We start from the raw sequence: 14170 nt of genomic DNA on the forward strand, positions 1-14170 counted from the left end.
TGCTCTCGCGCGAACTCACTTAACTTCGAAGTTCCGATGGAACCCGAAACCAGTGAGCTCCTAAAAGGCCTCGTGCTAGGTAGAGATGAGAATATACATATAAGGCTTACATGATCCACTCCCTTAGGCGATGTGGGATGTTACAATCTACCCCCCTTAGGGACCCGAGGTCCTCGTCAGCATACTTTCGGCCAGGGATTGGCTCTGATACCAAATTGTCACATCCCCTCCCGGGCCCCCACCACATCCCGGGCTCGACCCTACCGTCGCACGATATTGTCTGCTTTAGGCCCCAACCACGCCCTTATGGTTTTGTTTTTGGGAATTCACACAAAAATTTCCCATTGGGTCACCCATTATGGGATTGCTCTCGTGCGAACTCGCTTAACTTCGAAGTTCCGATGGAACCCGAAGCCAGTGAGCTCCCAAAATGTCTCGTGCTAGGTAAATATGAGAATATGCATATAAGGCTTACATGATCCACTCCCCTAGGGGATGTGGGATGTTACATGAAGATGATAGTTGTGTCTTTCTTGATGAATAAGCTAGTATCTGAAGAAGATGGAGAGGAACCCAAGGAAAGAATAGCTCTAGAAAAGGCTTCATGCTAAGCTCTAGGGGCTTGTTTAAGATGAAGAAGATGCCCACAATAAGGAACTTGATGACCATGCTAGTTACAAAGCTGGCATGGAATTGATTTCCCAGATAAGAAAGATGATTGACCAAACTGAAAACCACCAAATCAAGATGGACCAACACCAAGAATTCCACCAGTTTGGTTAGTAGAGCGATTTCCCCCAAAATTGTGATTTTGATTGAATTTGGTACGATTCTAGTTGCGACCTCGATAATTCTCTCGGAATCCAGAGTTATGACCATAATTATTAGAGGATTGGGCAACATAAGCATGAAATGGAGTAGATACATTGGATGCAGTTAATCGAGTTTTACGCTTTTGAAAGGAAATTTCCTTGCTCAAAAGTAAACCATGGAGTTCATTAGAAGTAACAGTTCATCTCTGGTTTCAATGGAATCAACAAATGATTTATAATCATCAGGGAGACCAGATAGAATATAGGCTACCAAATCAGACTCAGAAATTGGTTCACCCACAACAGCCAATTTGTCAGAAATTTCTTTAAGTGAATTGAGGTAATTAGTCATCGAAGAATCACCTTTTTTGATCGTTTGAATCTTAGCACGAAGACTATGAATGTGTGTGCGATAAGCTCTAACAAAATGTTTTACGAAAGAAAGCCACATAAATCTGCATTCATCCATTCCAATAGTCCAAGGAAAAAGATCTTTAGATAGAGTCGAATTTATCCAAATCATCAAGATTTGATATCACTCACAACAAATTGAAAATACTTTCCTAGTCTTCAGTTTTCGGAAAGAAATTTTGCAACCAATCTTTGGTTGCTTGCCATTGAAGCATTCAAGCTTTCAAACTTACACTCTTCACATTACAATTCAGTTTCCAAATGCACTTATACCAAAATCCAACACAACAATGAAACATAATGGCATCCAATTTATGCAAATTAAGAAGTAAAAGGGAGTGACTTTGCAAAGGCAAACCCTAGAAGAAAACAAAATTGGCAGCAGAATTGCAAAGTGGAAGGAGAGAACTGACCATAATGAAATTAGGGAGAGACTTGGCAGGGTTGGAGCTTTCAACAGTGGAGAGGGGCTCAAGCCAAAGGTGGCCACTGTGGCCAGAGAATCCAATCCAGAATGAGAGCCCATTCGCGGCTTCTATTAGATCCATGTTTTGGGCTCTAGGGTTAGAGTGTTTCGAGGGTTAAAAAAAACCTTTCGAACACTCTTGATTTTTTTTTATTCCGATTCCGAAGGGTTTAGTTTTTGGCGGGTTTTGTTTGATGGGTTGTCAAAAGAACTCAAAGAAGTGTCATCGTTGTCACTTTTTCACTGCCTTTGGTATCAACTATCAACCGTTTTATTTTTTATTTTTTTTATCGCAAATGGTCATTGAGATTGATCAAACTCATCGTTTTGGTCCCACACTTTCAAAATCAATAAATATCATTCCTGACATTCACTACCCCACGTTAATTTGGTCTTTGCATCAAGATTCTGTCAACTATTCTGTTAGATTGTATTTAGGACCCACAAATTCAATGCAATGGTGACATGTGGATTACATAAAATAAGGTTTTTATCGTAAATGGTCATTTACATTGATTTAACTCCTCATTTTGGTCATTGAGTTTCAGAAATCGATCAATTTAGTCCTTGACTTTCAATACCACACGTCAGTTTAATTATTCCATTAAAAGTTCGTTAATATTTTTTGTCCCACTAATCCAATCATATGACGCAACATGGATTATTATTTTTTTTAATTGAAAACTAAAAGTAAAAATAAGAAACTAAAAATCAAAACTAAAAGAAAAATAAAGTCATTGTCATCTTCATCAGGTATGCTAAAAAAGAAAAAGAAGGTACCATAAAACCACTAGAATACTTGGCCTCTTGAACTCACTCCTCATTCTCTGTAGTTGGTTATAGTCCCATCAAATTTGAATTGAATTTGGATTCGATTTTATCAAATCTAGATTGAATTGTTTTCCAATTGGGGATGTGGGATGCGAGAAAAATGTCAATGCAGAATACTTGTTTGTTGGTTTACTCTTAAAAAAAATAGTTTCTTTTAGTTCATCCATGTGGAGTCATATGAATGAATTAGTGGGATCACATTAGCATACAATGAAAACTATTGATGAAATTTTAACAAAAGGACTAAATTGATGTGTGGTAGTAAAAGTTATGAAATTTATTGATTTTTGAAACTCAATGACCAAAATGAGGAGTTTGATCAATGTTAGGGACTATTTGCGATAAAAACCCTTATTTTGTGTAATCCATGTGTCACAATTTCATTGGATTTGTGGGTCCCACGTACAAACTAACAGAGTAGTTGACATAATCTTAACGGAATGACCAAATTGATGGGTGGTGAATGTCAGAGACCACATTGATTGATTTTGAAAGTGAGGGATCAAAATAATGAGTTTGATCAATCACATGGACCATTTGTGATAAACCATTTTTTTGTTTTTTTTTTGTTTTTAATTAACTTTTGTTGTGGGTATTTGATTACAAAATTTATCATACTTTTCATGCCTAATTTATCATTCCACATTTCTCCAAAAATTTATCATACCACTCGCTAAAGACGAATTTGAACTACGTTATTACTAGCACATTGTGAGGTTTATCTCACTTCTCCACCTTAATGTAAATAATATCGTTTATTTAAAAAAAATAATTATTGTACCATGCATGTTTTAAGCACACTAAAAAGTTTCTTGAAATAACAAATTTTAAATACAAAATTAAAATTTAAAAGTTTATATAGCACCTTAATTTATTGACCAACTACATTTGCGAGGAATCCATGCCATACCACATAAATTTCATATTTATGTTGGAAAATACTAATATTAGTTTTTTACTATTATGTTTTATGTTGACATTTTAACATCTTCTTTTAAAATGAGTTACGCTTAACACATTTTTAATTATTTATTCATCATTTGTAACATTTTTTTAATAAAAATAGGACCGACCAAAATATGTAGTCGTGTCACTATTAAAAAAATAGTACATATATAAATATTAATAAAAATAACATTTTTGTTTAAAAATACTCACAGTGACCATAAAAATCTTTGACGCAAAATGTAATCAAATTTCTTAGAGCATTTATAAAGGAGATGTCAAATTTTAAACATCAAAATGATAGTTGATAGCTTATGTGGCAATTTGACATTTTGTACAATATTTTGTTTCACCCGATATGTCAAATAATAATATCATTTAATAAATTTTTTATCTTTTTATGGAGTCAAATGATTAAAGCAACCAATCAAATATTTCAAAAATATAACAACATTTATTATATATTATATTAAATTATTAAAATATTATTTAATAAATTTGACAGCAAAAGACTTTACCTTCAAATGACTTAGCACCACCTAAGAAACTAAAGGCTAATTTGGATAGAGTTTGCTATTATTTTTTTACTGATATATACCTAGCTAACAATTTTAATATTTCATTTAGAGATACTCTTACATTGGATTTCAATATGTTTCTAATAAATTGCTACTTGCGAAAGCGATTACGAGCTGAAGAAGTTGGTGGTAATTACCAATTTTACCAAAACCATCACTGGTCAGCACGTGGCATAAGTTGGCACCGTATGTAAATTAAATTTTATTTTAATGTGGTTTGGCGTCCGGGGCTCCAGAAACTTCTCCTACGTGTTCCTTCCTTATATAAGGCCTTCTGTTTTCGCCAATCGGGTTTCACCGTTAATTCCCGTTCTCAGACAAAGCGATTCCCCACAGAGCGAGAGGAGAAGGCGAGAGATTGATCGTTGATTTAGGAAGGTGAAGAGTGATTAATCTCTGCCTGTGATTGCTACGGTAAGCCTTCGTTCCCTCGCGGTGTTTCGTCTTCACTGATCTGATGATAGTTGTACTTGTAGGCAATTAGATTTTCTCATTCAATTATTCAATTTATTGTTGTTGGTATAAATTTACACCTATTCTTCTGTTATATTTTGTTGGCGATCGTTTTTATAAGTATTAATTTTTATTTTTAAATAAGCGACGTCTATTTATCTAGAAAACTAACGTTTGTGGTATTGTAGACGCTAATTCCGATGCGATTTGATATTAATTTATGAGAAATTTAGGAATTTTTTAATTTTATTTAATTTTATACATTTTCGTTGCTGAAACTGGTTATTAATTGTTGCGTTATGATGGTATGTGAGAATCTGGTTGTTTGAATTTAATGATGTAATAAAAATTACAAAAAGTTGAGATTTTGTGTTTTTTTTTTTTTTTGGGTGATCTTTTGATTTTTGTTAATTATGTATTCGTGTTATTCCTAATACTAATCTGGGTTCTTGTTTGTATTTTGTTATTCTATCTCAGATGTCGTACTCCAGAAGGTCAAGGTGCGTTTTGTTCAGAACTAGTCCCTTGCACTGTTCTTAAAAATTTTATGATTAGTCAATAGCTAGAGGTGGCAAATCAACCCATTGCTTTTTTTATGGGTACCCATTAAGATCCGTTTAATTTTATATCACCATAGCATAGAGGTGAGATTGGAAGTGGTGATGATGGTGCAAGGTGAAATCAAACTAAATGAGTCTTAATGGGTACTCATTAACAACCCAATGAGTAGCCTTTACGAATAGCTATGTTGGTTGTAATAATTCATTTTCAATTTGTTGATTTTCATTTTACTTGATCAGGTATTCCTACTCTCCATCCCCGAAGCGATACAGTGGTTCCCTTTCGAGGTCTGTTTCAAGGTCGAGATACAGGTCAAGGTTGTGCCTTTAACAAAGTTGCTTCTCATTTGGACAATTTTAATTGGTATTTTTTATGTTGTGGACGTTTCTGATTGTATGCATTTTGATGCTGGCTTTGCAGAAGTCCGTCTGTGGAGAACCCGGGGAACAATTTGTATGTGACTGGATTGTCGCCTCGGGTTACAAAGAGAGAGCTAGAGAAGCACTTTGCAGCTGAGGGAAAGGTATGATTTCCCTTTCCTAATTATTTGTTATGTAACTCGGAAGTTATTTATTATTTCTGTAGTGTTCTTAGTTTCCGTACCTTTGGTTTACAGGTCACTGATGTCCATCTCGTGGTTGATCCATGGACAAGAGAATCTCGGGGATTTGGGTTTGTTACAATGGAAAATGTTGATGAGGCTGAGCGCTGTATCAAGTACTTAGATGGATCTGTACTTGAAGGCCGTGTCATTACAGTGGAGAAGGTAATGTTCCTTAATTTTTCATTTCGATGATTGATCAACTGTGACATCTTTTAGTCTATGTTATTTGATACCACACTTCATTTGGCAATGTTTATGGATTCAAGATGATTTGCTATGAGTTATTTGAGTTTGAAAGTTGTTTGCTTCTTTCCACTTGAAGTGTTTGTGGCAGCAGGTTTAGCTGTGTGAAGCAGCTCTACAACGAATTCCAAACCACAACTTAACAAACAAATCAAATTCAACAAGTATCAGATCTTTGGGGTTGTATGCCCTGCATTTCTCTCTTTCTTTACATATTAGAATGTTGTGCTATTTCAGTTATTTTCTATTGCCCGGTTGATAATTTTGTCTTCTGAAGTCAACGTTATTGATAAGAATTTACAATAGTTACATCCCCGTTGATTGGCATTTCCCTGCTCTCATTCTGTCTTCATCTATTTTAGGCTAGAAGGCGGAGAGGGAGAACTCCCACTCCAGGAAGGTATCTTGGGCTGCGAACAGTTCATGGTAAGTTCATTTTAAAGACCATATCTGCATAGATGTACATATCTTGTTTCTGGCTCTAATGTTTCTTATTTTGTTGTAGTTCGTCAACGAACCCCTAGCTACTCACCTCCTCGTAGGTCTCCTACCTACTCTCCTTATCGGAGGAGCTATAGCCGGTCACCTCATTCATCTGACCGAAGCAGGAGCAGGTCATCCTCTCCACCCTACCGTAGGAGGAGGTCATACTCTCCTGAATACAGTCGGCGTAGATCTTACTCTCGGTCTCGCTCCCCCTACAGTAGGTCACCGGTGAGAAGGCATGATCGGGACTACTCTCCGTATGACTCCAGGGAGTATTCACCAGATGACTCTTACTATGGAAGGAGACACCGCTACAGGGACTATTCACCAGATGACTCCTACTATGGAAGGAGACGCCGCTACAGGGACTATTCACCAGATGACTCTTACTATGGTAGGAGGCGTCGCTATCGTTCTGTCTCTCCTAGTGTGTCACCTAGGAGGAGGAGGAGGAGCTACACCCCCAGTGTCTCTCCCAGGCATAGGAGGAGGAGTTACAGGAGCTACTCACCTAGTGTTTCACCCGGACCTAGGGGGAGGAGTTACTCCCCCAGTCCTTTGCCCAGGCCTAGGAGGATCTCCAGGAGGAGTTATTCCCCTAGTGTATCACCTGAACCGGTGAAGAAGCGGTCAACAAGGAGTTACTCTCGAAGCGTATCTCCCAGACGCAGGAGCTCAAAGTCTCACAGGGGTTCTTCCAGGGGGAGCTACTCAAGCAGCCGGAGTCCGAGTGTGAATGCAAGTTCCAGATTTATGTCAAGATCCGCAACCCCTAGGTCTACTTCACCTTCATCGTGAAGGATGTTAACTTGCATGTGTCTAGCTTTGTGTAGGGATGGTGATTTCGTGATGTCGGTACCAATGGGTGGGGGGTTGAGTGGGGAATGTCTATCATGCATTTTGGGATGGGTACTATTAGCTGATGATCAACTATTGTATATTGTGGAGTTGATCAGTCTGTCATTTTAGTGAAACGTTTCATGACTATCTAATACTATTCAGTGTCTGATGTTTGGTTTGACCTTATGTATAAATTGAAGGCGCTACCTTTCATAAACGTTGAGCCCTCGCGAGTGATCTTGTGGCGAAGACTCGGCCGCAAAGATCTGAAACTAACAACATTCACATCCATGAGCTATCGTACTATTATGAATTGTGAATGAAGAAATGGATGTTTCTTTCAAAGTTTTGTTCAAGGTAGAAAATTGCTAGTTGCAACCATTTTTTCGTACATAGAATCTAGCGAGTTATAAAATCCAACCCAATTACGAGTTTCAAGAGCTGCTCAAACTCGTCTCAACTTTCTCATGTGACGCGGTCTTGGACAGGTTTACGTGATAGAATTGGGACGAAAACTCCTCGGTTCTTGTAGTACTACTGTAATTTGGTTTGGTCCCCAACCACCACATAACCAAATGGAGCAATGATATTTCCCTTTCATAGTAATCGAGGAAACTTTGAAACTAACAGTGATGCAATCATAGGCCAAACGATTTCCAAACGCATTATTTCTCTTCTTACATACACTTGTTTATTTTTGTCTTTGGATCGTTGTGCGTATTTCAGTTAGATCTCAGGCACAATAATACAAACAGGGTACGTATGGTGGTTGCTACTTCTGTTGGCTTCTTTTATTCTCTACCTTAAGCTTCTCGTCCCATAATTACGACATTAACATAAGCATTAGAACCAGCACCGTGGAGGGATCTATGGCACGCGGCACTCCTCGATGTTCCAGATTTCCTTGGCGTACTGAGCAATTGTCCGGTCACTGCTGAACTTGCCAGACCCTGCAGTGCTTAGTATGGACATCTTCAGCCACCTTTTCCTATCCCTGCAGGTGAAGAAAGGTGTCAAAGGTAGTGGAAATAGGTTATATTAGCAACTCTCCCTAAACCCTAAACCTTTTCCTAAATCCTTGTCTTGTGGTGACGGACTCATATTTCAAGCGATGTGATTCATGACAACAGCCAACATGTGGGTAAATGCTTTCGGATTTTCTTTTCTAGTCGGAGTAGATACTTGCAATTCAAGAAATCTATATTGTAAAGGTTAGTAGGTTTGACATCTTACTTGTAAGCTTCATCTACTTTTGCCTGAGCATCCATATACTGTGCGAAGTCATGGCCAACAAGAAAATAGTCACCGCGACCATAACCGGTGTTCCCCTCCAGAGAGTCAAGAAGTGGATTATAATCGTAGCTCCCAAATGCTCCACTCCTAACAAACTGCTTGGCTTCTTCAAACCGAGGATCTGGTTTGAACTGCATGATTTGCAAGAAGGGGCAAAGTCAGATAGGGAAGAGTTGTGCTTGTTTACCAGTACGCACAAAAATGAATTAAATTTTCAGCTAGATGTAAGAAATTCATATTAATATTGCTCAGGCTTTGGCAAGTTCTCCCGAAATTAAAGCTTCATGATGTCAGTACCATTTTCTAACGAAGATAAGAAGACATCTACCTCTAAGAACAATGAGTGCAGAGCTTCCATACTACTTACACTGATCTGAGTGACACTAATAAAATAAAGAGAAAATGACGCCTCATACCAGGCCGTTCTCTCTGTCCTTGCGTAGATTAGGGACTTCATCTGCTGTTGCACCAAAGAGGAAAAAGTTATCCTCCCCAATTTCCTCACGGATTTCCACATTAGCCCCATCCAATGTTCCAATTATGAGGCAACCGTTCAGAGCAAATTTCATATTGCTTGTGCCACTTGCCTCCATGCCTGCAGTGCTGATATGTTGTGACAGCTCGCTTCCTGGGATAAGTATCTCGGCAACAGATACATTGTAATTTGGAACAAATACAACCTGAAGAATTAATGGTTATTAGGTCAGAATCAAACCAGGGTCCCAACTCCTCACTGAAACTTTACAGGACGTCCAGAACCAATGCAAGCAAATATGAGATATGAAGCACCTCTTAAAAATATTAACCAACCTTCAAGTAGCTATTGACATCGGGATCCTTGTTGACCACAGCACCTACATCGTCTACCAGCTTGACTATTCTTTTTGCATTTGTATATGTTGCAAATGCTTTTCCTCCAATCATGATAGTACGTGGAGTTGTCTTCTTCCGCTCTTCAGGGCTCATCTCCTGCGACAGTTCAGTTACGGGCAAGTTCTCAAAAACCATGCATAAATTTACTAGTGTTATAGCCTTAAAACCTGCCTCCAAAGAATTGGATAAAACTCTATGAAGTGTAATTAGTGGGTGCAAAACCATTACGAAGAAATTGACAAAGATGCATACAGAAATCAAGTTGGAAGAGCATGCAGGTTCATATGCTTTTTATACCTTTAACTTCTTATACCGATAAACTGCACCCAGAATATTCAGCAACTGTCTCTTATATTCATGGATACGCTTCACTTGTATGTCAAACAGACTGTTTGGGTCAATCTTGAGACCTGCCACGTGCTCTATGTAATGTGCCAAACGCTTCTTGTTAGCCATCTTGGCAGACGCCCATTCTTCTTGTAATTTTGAATCATCGGCAAACTGTTGGAGAAAACACATTGAGTTTTAATAATTCAACTGCAGGAACGCTCTGGCAAGGACAAACAATTCTATATATATATATATATATATGTTTGAAAACATAAATGCATACCTTTCGAAGACCTACAAGTAGGCCCAGGTTGGTAACCCATTCATCAGTTTTTAACCATTTGGTTATAATGTTACTGAGCTCAGGACTGCAAAAGCGAAGCCACCGACGAGGAGTAATCCCATTTGTTTTGTTTTGGAACTTTGTTGGCCATATAGAGACATAGTCTACAAATAACTCATTCTTCAAAATATCACTGTGCAATTGGGCAACACCATTAACCTACAATGACACAAGAAGCAATGAGTTTCTCGACGTCAACACTCAACAGCTCAAATGTGGAAATAAGGGGTTCTTATATTGTGGGAGGAAAAAAACAAAAGGAAAGCAGAAAATATTTATTTTCAAGCCTCATAAGATTTTATTACAAATGGGACTCTGAGATAAAATAGAATAGTCAAAATATGCACTTATGCAGAGTTGCAGACTGCCAATGGGTGTCTTCCTGGGAATAACTTGCTTCTCCTCGTTAAAAGCTTGAGTTCAAGTCTCACCAACGTACATGGTGGATCGTACCTTAGAGTCATAGGCTCTGTATTCACTATTGCGCACAATCTCTTGCTTGCCCTCCCAACCCTTTTTCTTAGGGAAAAAGGGAATAAGTTGCCTTTCATAGAAGTTTATTGAAAGAAGATTTCTAATAACCAGGTTACCATATGTTTATGTTGAAGACAGCTCAGAATAAACTACAGGAGATACTTGTAAATTTCCCAAAATAGATGTCTTACCGTATGTGCAGACACCACACATAAATTTGCCATATGCACAACAGGCTTTTTGGGATTGTTATCCAAAATGCACAAGCTGGGAATTTTGCTCTCAAGATCAGTTCGTGTAGCACGTACCATAGCAATGAACTGCCAGGATGCAAGAATTTACATTAGGAGATGACAATTTTAGCATAAACAGAACAAAGCAGAAAAGATGAGAAATATTACTCTTTTGTCAATTTCTTCTATTATTTCCATATGGCGAGGGAGAAGCTTCCACATTACAGTTTGTGACCATTTCTCAAGTGCTTCAGGAAGGACTGTGTGATTAGTATAAGCAACAGTCCTGGTTCAATTATTACGAGTTAGCACTTTATAACTCCTTGTGCAAAAAGTACTACAAATAAGTGGAGAGCAGTCATGGAAGAAACAAGAATGTGCGGCAACAACTTCAACCAAGAAAGTCTAAAAGAACATGAAATAGAATGCACCTTGTTGTCACTTCCCATGCCTCATCCCACGCAAGCCCTTCCTCATCCAATAGCAATCGCATTAGCTCAGGGATTGCTAGTGTAGGATGAGTATCGTTCATTTGGACAGCAACCTTTTTCGGAAATTCTGACCATTGCAATGAGTCTGTCCCCTGCTTCCTCTCCTTGAATCTACAAATAATATCCTGTAATTTCAAGATTTTAAGAGTGATGATCACAACATCTTGACAGGATGTCAAACTAGAAACTGAAAATGCCTCTTAACGAGAAGACTGGATATGTAATTTTCATCTTTAAAACAAAAAAACAAGAAATCTGAAATCAAGCACCACTGTGAGGGAAAACATCAATCTGAAAATTTTCTCTAAATGTGTGAGATTCTTTTCACCTTCTCAACTTTAATTAAATTTGAAGTATTAAATGGTCATCTGAAACAGAAAATAGAAAGAAAAAAATGGTGACGCTTACACCAACAAAATAATGAAGGCTAAAATGATAATAAACCGACCTGAAGTGATGCACTGCACAGGAAGAATTGTTGCTTCAGCCTTAAAAGTTTCCCCACCTCTGTGGCATCTCCAGGATACAAAACAGCACAAATCTGTAAAAGCACAATTTCATAACGTGGTTCAAGAAAACATTAAAAACATGACGATGAGGTGGAGACACATTATTATACACAATAATATAAACATATATATGTACATATAACAAATTCAAAAGGCTTTTGATTGTATGTCTATTGAAGACTTGAACAATGGGAAGTGGTTCCAAGACTACCTTGCCATTAGGATATTAATGACCAACCTGTTGCGCTCGAGAATGAAGCTGCGCAGCAGATTCATACTGTCCATCATTAAATTGAAATAGGTTAAAATCCTCAGCAGATGCTTTAGCTTCCCATAGACGAAGACTAATAGTGTTCTTGGTTTTGTATCCTGGAATTGGCACATCATAAGCCAGAGCTCGCAAAACCTCTCCCTCAACCCACTTTCGGCTGTGATATAGTCATAAGAAATTATTGCTGAGTTAGTGTACGTATATTTCAAGCAACCAACCAAGTTGCATGTGAATTTACGATACAACGACAACAACAAAGCCTTTTCCCACTAAGTGGGGTCGGCTATATGAATCCTAGAATGCCATTGCGCTTGTTTCTGTGTCACGTTGCATGTGAATTTACGATAATTGATTAAAAAACATTCTTGGAGTTACGAATCTAGTCTGTTATCAGTATTAGATACTTACGATCCATCAGGATTGACATGAACACGGCCAAAGAATCTGACAGGGTGCACAACATCATGCCTGACAACTTCCCAAGGACTAAACTTCTGCATAAAATTCAATCGAAAAAAGTATCAGTAAGAATGCATGAACTACACGAAATTTTACAGAACTTAAGGTGATACAGAACCTCTAGCCAATCCTCAGCAGTTTCTTCCTGGCCATCCTTGGCGATCCGCTGCTTGAATAGACCATATCTGTACCTCAAACCATACCCCCACGCAGGTAAGTTTAGCGTTGCCATGGAGTCTAGAAAGCACGAAGCAAGCCTTCCCAGCCCACCATTTCCGAGTGCTGCATCTTTTTCCTACAAAGATTCATTTCTACCAATCATCCATCAACAGATTGCACGTCGATTTCATATAACAAAAACCAGTTAAGAATCCATTTTAAATGTTTAACAACCTCTGAGGTAAACAATACAACTCATTTCAACAACACTAGAAGTAAACACTCAAAAGTTAATTGAGTAGAAGAACAAAAACTCAATCTTTACATTATTAAACAAACGAAAATCGTATCGGAGATTACCTGCTCTGTTATTTCCTCCAGCTGATGCCCCAACTTGTTCAAAGCATCAGCATAAGCACTCTGAACATTCAAATTCCCGATCGCATTGGTCAAGGCTCGTCCTTGAAGATACTCCATGGACAAGTAGTATGTCTGCTTGGGATTCTCCTTGTGGAAATGCAGGTACGTCTCGTTCCATTGCTAAAAAAAGCCAACAAAGGCAAATATAAAAATAAAAACCGGACGCCAATGAAATCCCGGAGGCTGAGAGACTGCGGTACAGTACCTGGATCAGGCGATCGCGGACGCTGTCAGCTGTCGCGTAGTAGGCTTGCTCCGGCTCGAACTTGAACGGCGAGAAGTGGGGGCTGAATTTCGCGTGGTAATTGATGTTCGAAGCAATCTGCGATGGCTCTTCGGCTAAAGGGTTTGCTGTCGCCGGAATCTTGGATGAAATGGCGGAGTCTGTGATTGTTTTTCCGTCCGATTTCTCAGTAAGCACCATGGCTGAACTCGCAACAGCTTCTCACTCCTCAATAGTATCTGAAAAAATCAATGCAAAGTTAGTAAATTAGTGTTGATTTACACTGTAAACAAAAAACCCAGAACAGAATTGATCAAACGAACAAAACCCAGAAGAGGAAGAGAGAAAATATTACATCTTTGAAGTGGGTTTTTGGCTTTTGGAATTGTGAGGTTCTTGGAGTGATATAATCAGCTGGAAATTATGAGCATAAAGGAATTTAACATAGAATCTGAATGGAGGAGGGAGGAGATATTTTTATAAAATAAAGGCCAAAGAGAGATATTTTAGTGGGGGAAGAGACAAGGAAGCAAACAGAAAGAGAGTTTTGGAAGTGAACTAGAGAGAGAGAGAGAGAGAGAGAGAGAGAGAGGAGGAAGAAGAAGATTGGAGGAGGGAGGTTCTAAATTTTCATATTTTTGTTTATTTTTTTTCTCTTGTTTTGTTGGGGTGAAGTGAACGTGAACGGTCACATGAAAATGGAGCCAAAAGAGTGAGTGAAAGGTGCAAATGACAAGCTTTTGCTTCAATTGGGGATCAGATTTTGACATTTTCTTTTGCCTTTTTTTAATTTTAGGTAGGGATCCCACGTCATTGCATTTGATCCAAGGTGCCTTGGATCACGTGTGCATGTAAGAATTCT

The 14170-nt window shown here is 38.3% G+C and overlaps 2 protein-coding genes across 5 annotated transcripts; one reads left to right on the forward strand and one right to left on the reverse strand.

Annotated features, from left to right (window-relative positions):
• The first annotated feature begins 4322 nt into the window (after positions 1 to 4322).
• Positions 4323 to 7447, forward strand: LOC137743867 (serine/arginine-rich splicing factor SR45a). Of its 4 annotated transcripts, XR_011069540.1 has the most exons (8): positions 4323 to 4457; positions 4974 to 4996; positions 5297 to 5374; positions 5478 to 5580; positions 5674 to 5823; positions 5984 to 6068; positions 6267 to 6330; positions 6410 to 6477. XR_011069540.1 is itself a non-coding variant. In XM_068483799.1 (7 exons), exons 2-7 carry the CDS (start codon positions 4974 to 4976, stop codon positions 7186 to 7188), a joined length of 1197 nt encoding a protein of 398 aa, XP_068339900.1. In that variant the 5' UTR covers positions 4323 to 4457; the 3' UTR covers positions 7189 to 7447. The 4 variants fall into 4 exon arrangements, 2 of the variants coding, with proteins under 2 accessions (XP_068339900.1, XP_068339901.1); XR_011069539.1 differs by having other exon boundaries at positions 5984 to 6330; positions 6410 to 6494; XM_068483799.1 differs by lacking the exon at positions 5984 to 6068 and having other exon boundaries at positions 6410 to 7447.
• A 416-nt stretch (positions 7448 to 7863) lies between these two features.
• On the reverse strand, positions 7864 to 13906 carry LOC137743866 (alpha-glucan phosphorylase, H isozyme-like). The gene is made up of 16 exons (XM_068483798.1): positions 13664 to 13906; positions 13291 to 13547; positions 13026 to 13205; positions 12625 to 12801; positions 12456 to 12541; positions 12015 to 12204; positions 11716 to 11808; positions 11208 to 11392; positions 10945 to 11062; positions 10735 to 10863; positions 10010 to 10228; positions 9694 to 9897; positions 9334 to 9492; positions 8940 to 9203; positions 8464 to 8654; positions 7864 to 8224 (listed from the first exon to the last, which is right to left on the reverse strand). Exons 2-16 carry the CDS (start codon positions 13507 to 13509, stop codon positions 8098 to 8100), a joined length of 2541 nt encoding a protein of 846 aa, XP_068339899.1. The 5' UTR covers positions 13510 to 13547; positions 13664 to 13906; the 3' UTR covers positions 7864 to 8097.
• Between the last annotated feature and the right edge of the window lie 264 nt (positions 13907 to 14170).

The sequence above is a fragment of the Pyrus communis genome, chromosome 8 (assembly GCF_963583255.1).
Source record: "Pyrus communis chromosome 8, drPyrComm1.1, whole genome shotgun sequence".
NCBI lineage: Eukaryota > Viridiplantae > Streptophyta > Magnoliopsida > Rosales > Rosaceae > Pyrus > Pyrus communis.

Excerpts from the sequence above, each read along its gene's own strand:
- LOC137743866 (XM_068483798.1), bottom strand. The coding sequence starts at position 13,509 with ATGGTGCTTACTGAGAAATCGGACGGAAAAACAATCACAGACTCCGCC. Across the intron at positions 13,206-13,290 it reads TCCGCGATCGCCTGATCCAG|CAATGGAACGAGACGTACCT; the intron begins GTACTGTACCGC and ends GGCTTTTTTTAG. Across the intron at positions 12,542-12,624 it reads CTGCTGAGGATTGGCTAGAG|AAGTTTAGTCCTTGGGAAGT; the intron begins GTTCTGTATCAC and ends AATTTTATGCAG.
- LOC137743867 (XM_068483799.1), top strand. The coding sequence starts at position 4,974 with ATGTCGTACTCCAGAAGGTCAAG. Across the intron at positions 5,581-5,673 it reads ACTTTGCAGCTGAGGGAAAG|GTCACTGATGTCCATCTCGT; the intron begins GTATGATTTCCC and ends TTTGGTTTACAG. Across the intron at positions 5,824-6,266 it reads GTGTCATTACAGTGGAGAAG|GCTAGAAGGCGGAGAGGGAG; the intron begins GTAATGTTCCTT and ends CATCTATTTTAG.